The following is an 8,178-nucleotide window of genomic DNA, read 5'->3' on the forward strand; positions in this document are numbered from 1 at the left end:
GTGGCTGAAGCCACAATGTTACTACAAGAGCTCGTCACTGATTCTATTTGTGATGATAAAAAAGTCACCATTGAAAATATTCAATTAGAAAAATTTCTCATCTAAAAAAGATAGTCATTGTTGAAAGTTTATAATTGGCGTAATAAATGTCACCGCAAAAACCACACATCAATGGTAACTATTTAGTCGTTGTAGAAATTACCAATCAGCAGCAAATTTTTTATCACCGCTGAAAAATAATGCTAGTTTTTCTAGCCACATGGTGCCATATCACCCTTCCACTCTCATATGATGCCACATCACCTGCCACATGTCACTCGGGTTATCCTTTATGTGTCATCATATTACTAATTTATATTTTCATATCACAAATTGCCTCCTCCTCCAAGATTTGAACTCATAACCTCCCTCTTTTATGTCTCACCATTTTACCACTAAGTTGGGAATGAACCAATGATTAAATATTAAATATTATAAAATACCATTACTATAATTAAATACTTTAATTTTAATTATTTTAATATATTAAAATTGAAAATTATATTATTTATTTTTTCTAAAGTAAACTATAAATATAATTATTGAGATTAATGTATTATTTATTTTAATATTCATATTTATAATTATAATATAAAAATATCTAAGAATAAATGATAAAAATATAGATGATTATACATTAAATCATAATTATTTATTTTTCTTGCTAGTTTTATTTAAAATTTTATTTTTAATTTTAATTAATAATAACTATTAAGTAATGTAACTGGCTTATTTTTATACTACATTTTACTTTTTTAATTAATTTTTATTTTTAAATCATAATTTTATAAGAAAAATATACACTATATTATCTATTTTTTTATATTTATGTCACAAGATAGCATCAAACAAATAAAAATCATATGTCATCACATATATAGATATATTTCACATATTGTAAAAGTTAAAAATAAACTTTTAGAATATTTCATTTCTCTTATTTTCATCTTCTTTCCTATCATCAACCATCGAATTAGGAACATCTAAACCAACATCAAACTTTAAGTTTACCGGCATTAAATATAGAATTTGAATTGAAAAATTAAATTAGATGAAATATCTTTATATGAATGAATAAATTTAACTATCCTATGTCTAATTATTATAAATGAGTAATGTTATTGTTTAAAATATCAATTTAATACTCCAAATTAAAATATTAGACATTAGGTTTTTCAATAAATTTATCACTTCACATAGGAGTATGCATTGATCAATTCAGTTAGATTAGATGTTAATTGACTAAAACTAATGAATCAAATTGGCCTAAATAGTTGGACCGAATCAAATCAAACATTACTTGATAACAAAAATTGACATAAAATAATATGGTTTGGCTTAATTCTTTAGTCTGGCTTATTAACATTAAATAATATCTTAACTTTATCTTAAAATAATTTTATTATTTTAAAGTTACAATGTAGCCATAAAATATATTAAATAAAAAATTATTATGTTATTTTATATATTCATTATAAAATTACAATAATACAACAAATTTAATGTCTTAAAATGTTAAATATTGGATTAAACAAAATATGAAAAATTATGATGATGATATCTAGTTACTATTAGTTATTATGAAAGTCAAAATTTTAATGACAACATTTAAAATTGCTGCTAATCGATTGTGAATTTTTAGTAGCGACTTCTATGATGCCACTAAAATTTAGACCTTTGGTGGTGCCATACACTTGTTACCATTAAAAATTTGATAATCAGTGATGACTATATATTATTATTGTAGAAGTCAAATGTTCAACAATGACTTTTGTTGTTATCTTAGAACGTTCATTTTCAATGACGGCATTTTAGAGTTGCTGTTGAAAATTATTTTTTTTCATAGTGCATGTCGCGGTGCACCTTGTGTTTCCTGCACTAATAATTTTTTTGACCCTTAATGCAAATGCTTTGATACAATTTGGTATCTCATATTTTCATAATTATATTTTACTCTAATTTAAGTTGATGAAATGATATTTAATTAAAAAATTTAGGATCCCATTTATTTCATTTTACAAACTTGGTAATCCTTTTGAATTAATCTTGTAATTACCTTAATTTTAGAGTTAATGATGGATTAGTAAGGGCAATCTTACATTTGCTCTTTAGTAAATTAGTTCAAGAGAAAAATTGCTTCATTTATTAGTATAAAATGCCCATTGCTCATTAAAAAAAAATTAAAGATAAAAGTGCACTTTAACGCAAAATAAAGATATATTTGTCAAGCTGAAAGCTTAATAGTACTACTAACCGTACGTAGAGCTCCATCTGGTTAGTTCTTTTTAAGCCAATGATGATAACTCGTGGCATTATTAACATAGTTCCACGTAGGCATGGTATTAGAATGGACGTAACTCATTGTGAATATGGTGGCATATCAAGGCCAAACTAACTGTTAAAAGAGGACGTGACCTCGTTTAATATCATTCTTACATATGTATCCTCTCTGGAATCCATCTAATTAAGTACTCTTATTTTAGCTTATCCTCAGATGCTTTTTAAATTTGTGTTCTCATCTCCAACATTATATCCAGATATCCATTGGTGAAAAAATGTGGTCCATAAATAATTAAGTTGGCCTCTTAATTGCTGTAAATTACATTTTTATTCGATGAAAATTGCAATTTGCCCTGGATCTCGTTCCCAAGATACAATCTTCTTGTTTTGATTTCGATGCTCCTTCAAATGCCTTGTTACACTCAATTTTATGAATGACAGTGGTGGCTTTCTCAATGCAGAAAGTTTTGAAGAATCAAGATCATCATAATATATATATATACATATATATATATATATATATCAATCTACATGAATTCAGCTTCTTCTGCTACTGACGTGCACATAATGATGAGGTTCAACATTCAATTGCAACGCGAAAAAGAGAGAATTTCATATCCATCACCATTTCTCAGTTAAACAATTTGGAAGTTTAAGCCGGGCAAGGCTCCTTCGCTTACAACGAATTAATGGCGAAAGAATCGTGAGATTACCCTTTTTTTAAACCCTCTTTACATGACGGGACTCAGGAGTGGCCATTTTTCACATAACAAGGATATGTAGAAGCATCGTTATTTTTTCTTTTGAGTAAAAATGATATCATTACTCAAAAGGGGCTTACAAAAAGGCATGACTGGGGAAGCGTAGAAGCATCTATTTTCATCGAATGGAAAGATGGAGAGAAGGTACAAAGAGATGGCAGTAAAAGCGGACAACGAACAGTCGTTTCCTTTGATCAGCTTCCAACATAAAATTTTGCGTCCTTTCGCTGCAACTTTGCAATGGAGTTGGGAAAGACCCTCCCGTTTTAGGGTTTAATTTTCCTCCAGTTGAATGATTTAATGCTGTTTACTGACGCCAAATAACTAGTCTCCGTGAAAACTTAGGGATTCACCGTAGCCTTATAACGGCAAGGAAAATTTATTTCCCTTGAAATGAAAAAAATCTGCTTTGACTATTCGGCTACCAGCAACATCCGAATAAACAATATGATATTAGCAGATCAAGGAGGAGGAAAACACAGGGAGGGATGCTTCTTTCAGACTGATAATGGAGAAAATACTTAAATACATATTTGGTCACAAGGTCCTAGCTTCTTTGGGGAGGGCCAAAAAAGCTGGAAATAACGCCTGTTCATTATAATGCTGATTGAAAGCTTGTAACATTAAAGCAGAAACGAAGCTCGGGTCGAGCAGATGACAGCGACCTGTATTTCACGAGTCCAATCTCAGAACTCATAAGCACATTGATTTTCGGAGGTAAGTTCTTTTCTTTTCTTCTTTGCCTTTGCTTTTTGCTGTATGATGCGAGCCACCAGACATGCATCTTCAGAATTCAGAAGCGGAATAGGAGACGATTGATCATTTTTCAGATAGCAAGCGTTCAACAACCCCCACCCTTTTTTCTCTCTCTCTCTTCCAATGTTATGAATGCTCTTGCCCTGTTAGTTTTCACAACATACCCTTCAATAGTTAATATCGTTCACTTACTAGAGCCTTTGAAACAGAAACTGTGGTCAACTAACCAAATGGTAAGTGGAACTTGCATCTTTTATTTGAAGCAAGCAAAAATGATCTCTTTGTTGGGACCAAACAAAATCAGGTCACTTGATTAATAATAGCTTCCACAAATCCCCACCCATCATCAATATCAGGTCCTACCCAATATCCTGATATTACTATATCAGTGCAATAATCAACAATCAAATCAAGGTACCGAGTATCTGATATAAAACTTGGTCGTGCTGCTAAGTGATGATGGCAGCATTGATTCACAGAAGATAAGCCTTTTTTTGAACCGAAGGAGACGATAACCTTTTGAACTGCAAAGCACACAAATATTGCTTCAAATCCAAAAGTACAAATAAGGCGTCAATTACTAAAAGGCAAGACTATTCCTTGTTTTTGCTTCATAGTTTCCCATATTCATCAAAACATCTCACTACACATGTTTCTGCCATTGATCTTTAGGAGGCATTGGCGATTTGAGCTGTATTATTCACAAGATTGAACTTTTTTTCTTTAGATCATTTTATTTCATTTAGCCTTCTTGAATATTGGAAAATTTCTTCGTTTAATGGAAATCTTATACACATAAATAATTATATCCATCATGCATTATATGGCATTTGCCAAATTAAAATTTAGATAATCTCTAATTAAATAATAAAATAAATGTAGAAAAATGGTTAATAATCTCCATTCAAAAGCAGATTATTCACATTCAAAAGCGTTTGAAGATTCCGAAAACAATTACATCAACTAGGTTCTAAAATCTGGTGTTAATTGGCGCAGGCCGCAGAATACTACTACAAAATTTCCAAGATCATGGCTATGTGCTATTTTTTATTTTTTGGGGTAATATCCTAGCTACGATCTATTGTTAATAGAATAAGCAACCAGGAAAATAGGTGTGAACAGCTAGCTGTAGGTAAGTACTTATTATCTTAAATTAAGGAAAAAGAAAATCACTCAGATCTATCGACGGTGTTTTTACTTTTGATCAATAAAGTTTGGTTGAGTTGGTATGTGCTTGGCCTATATTCTGTAAAAACGTTCTGCTACCAATGTAACCATATTGTTAGTGACTAGTGAGTAATGTATAAATAAATCACAAGCACTTTTTGCATTGTGAGCCCATGATGTTCAACAAATCTAAATTTTTATGCAATTGAAAAAAGAAGAAAAGAGGTGTTTCTAGTTCTGAACCTATGGTAATCGAGCAATAGATGTTAAGGAAAAATACCTGATTGACAACTTGTTACCATACTCGCAAGTCTACCCAAAGCAAAATCTAATTGATGCCTTCTCTGCAAGTTAGTCACAAAAAACAAGCTTGCATTATTGCAACGTAAACATGAACAAAGTTCTCGTAATAAGGTGAGCATTGCATAAGCGAAGCAAGGTTGCAGCAATGAGCACAAAATGTCATCACTTAGAAGATTCCAGCATTTTTATGAAAGAAGTGGATCATGATTCCATAAACTGTACAAGTCACAGGGATAAGGCGGCGCACTTCTTTGATTTTCTTTTTCGTTGCTGTTGGGCTGGGAGGGGGGGTGAGGTAGTGGACGTTTTTAACTTATGCAGTAATGCTACCAGACCAAACTTGACTTCCTAAGTTAGCCCTTTCGTATTAATCAGTACGCAACCAGAGAGAAAGGGAAATCCCAGACAGGGCAAATTTCCGCTATAAAGCATCAACAGCTTTTCTGCATTTGGATTCCATAGGATACTTTATTTTACTTCATTGAAAATGAACTCCTTTAGTGTTTTCAAGAAAACGTGAAATTCGCGGCTAAACTTTTATGTATTCCGATATAAAATAGGCTATTACCATATTTCGCCCTCGTAACAAAGTTTTCTCATACAAAGAGAACTCATCCACAAAACGAACATTCACTGCGAGTAATTCCTTGGAAAACAGTCACCCGCGTACAATACAAGCTAATAGATGTGAAAAATTAAAAATGAAGCCCCAAACATCCATGACTAGTTTAGGATCAGAAACAAAGGTAATACAAAAAACAAGTACCTTGGTTAGAGTATGTGAAGAGCGCAGAGGACCAACGAAGCAGATGGGAACTAGGCTCGCCATTTTGCGGCCTCCGCTTTTGCCGCTTCGAAAGCGGGAAGGGCAACTGACATTCTACCCTGGTTCTCTCTTTCCCCTGATAATGGCACAATACAACGCAGCGTGACTACTTAGCCAAAAAAACAAAAACAAAAAAAAACAAAAAAACAAAAAACAAAACAAAAAACAACAGAAAAAGAAAAATTGAAAAAAATTTGATGAAATAAAAAATAATAATTAGCATATAGTGTGAAAAGTAAGATAAATAAATATTAAATTCTAAAATATAATTAGAAAAAATTTCAGTTAAGGATTAAAGAAGAGACTTAATTACGGGTGGGTCTCAAGAAATTTTAAAACTTTAATTCAATTCAGGAAAAAAAAGTTAAAATTTTAATGGTAAAAATATCAAAATATCCTTATACATAATTATTAATTATTAATTTTTTTATTTTACTTATTAATTTACTAATATGAATTGCAAGTTATATGGGTTAATATGTTAATAATTATATAAAACTTGATATCAGTTGTTCAGTCATAAGCAACAATATTAATTGTTACATTGTTAACTTTACTTGGTAATTTAATAATATTAGTTGCAAAATTACTAACAGGTTTTATAATTTATAACTAATGTTAATAATTTAACAAGTAAAGTTAGCAAATTAACAACTAATGTTACTGATTGCCTGACAAACGAATGTAAGTTATAAGTGATGTCGGTAAATTAACAAGTGAAGTAAGAAAATTAACAATTAGTAATTCTACATAATAAGTTAATGGTATTTTAATTTTTTTATTATTAAAATTATTTTGACTTTTCTCCTTTAGACTAAATTGAAGTTTTAAAATTTTTTAAGACCCATCAATAATTACCTTTCTTACCTAGTCCTTAATTAGAATTCTCTCATATAGTTATCTCCAAGGGTGCAAAGTTAAATTTTTGCATTGTTTAATGGGATTATTTGATTACATGCTTTTAGAACAATAGTTTAGAAAAACAGGAAGAAAAATATGCTCGAAAATGTATTTTTTGTTGTCTTACACAAAAAATAAAAAAGTAAAAAGTTGTTCCAAAAAACTAAAAAAAAAAACCAAAACATTTTTCATGTGATAAAATATAACACCTATAAATAGTAGAGAAGAATAAGATAAGATAGGAAATGATTCATGAAAAATGGAGAAGAATTTCTTATTCATTCAGGTACATATGTTTTGGACAATAGACTTTTAATCATTAAAGTTCCATCCTAGTGTTACAAAGACATAAAGAGACATATTGTTGGATTGGGAGGCACATCAAAAAATTAAAAAACAAAATCCCAATCACAATTACAGACTGATCTAATTCATTTAAATCAAGGTAAATAGAAGAGTTACATTTTAAATGTCAAACTTTCTAGATTCTTTTGAACCTTAAGAGCTGACAACGCAAATCTGCTTTCTCTACCGACATCCACATGGACAACTTACCAATATAAACAGCATAATAGCGCTCCTAATATCTAACATTCATATGTGCAAAAGCTTTAGAAGACCCAATCTTTTGACCTTAGTTAGACACTCCTTCTCTTTTTAGGGTATTTTTGTAGTTTAAAAATTTTTGCCGTTAAGAGACTTTTAATTTAGAAGCTCGACCCTTCTTTCTCTTATATAAATTAGGGTTTTGCTCTTCCTTTATGACTTTTTAAAAAATAATCATAATTATTTTAAAAATTATATCTTGAGCCAGCAAAAATAAAATTTAATTTTTTTCATAAATTAAATTTATGATATCATATCTTATTTAAATTTATCTTATAAATTTAAATTATAGAACTCATATGATATCCTCTCATATCATGTTAGTTATTAAAATTAATCTATCATATAAAATTAAATTTAAAATAGCATAATATAATATAATATATAATATATAATATATCATATATATATATAGATTCATAAATACATACATGCATATATATATATATATATATATTTCAAATATATATATAATATTATATTTTGAATTTTATATTTTATACATATAAATATATATATCAGATAAATATTCAAATACAC

The 8,178-nt window shown here is 29.6% G+C and overlaps 1 protein-coding gene across 1 annotated transcript; it reads right to left on the reverse strand.

The window, feature by feature from the left end:
* Nucleotides 1-3,583: 3,583 nt before the first annotated feature.
* LOC129315497 (uncharacterized) lies at nucleotides 3,584-6,211 on the reverse strand. The gene is made up of 3 exons (XM_054959232.1): nucleotides 6,073-6,211; nucleotides 5,284-5,347; nucleotides 3,584-4,360 (listed from the first exon to the last, which is right to left on the reverse strand). The coding sequence occupies exons 1-3, from the start codon at nucleotides 6,133-6,135 to the stop codon at nucleotides 4,137-4,139; spliced, it is 351 nt and encodes a 116-aa protein (XP_054815207.1). The 5' UTR covers nucleotides 6,136-6,211; the 3' UTR covers nucleotides 3,584-4,136.
* Between the last annotated feature and the right edge of the window lie 1,967 nt (nucleotides 6,212-8,178).

The sequence above is a fragment of the Prosopis cineraria genome, unplaced genomic scaffold (genome assembly GCF_029017545.1).
Source record: "Prosopis cineraria cultivar Desert tree isolate PC_DT_omini unplaced genomic scaffold, ASM2901754v1 PC1, whole genome shotgun sequence".
Classification (NCBI taxonomy): Eukaryota; Viridiplantae; Streptophyta; class Magnoliopsida; order Fabales; family Fabaceae; genus Prosopis; species Prosopis cineraria.

Bases quoted from the DNA above. Each gene is read 5' to 3' on its own strand.
- LOC129315497 (XM_054959232.1), bottom strand. From the start codon at position 6,135: ATGGCGAGCCTAGTTCCCATCTGCTTCGTTGGTCCTCTGCGCTCTTCA. The intron at 5,348-6,072 runs GTACTTGTTTTT...ACTAACTTGCAG, and splicing joins CTTCACATACTCTAACCAAG to AGAAGGCATCAATTAGATTT. The intron at 4,361-5,283 runs GTATTTTTCCTT...TGTGCTTTGCAG, and splicing joins GGTAACAAGTTGTCAATCAG to TTCAAAAGGTTATCGTCTCC.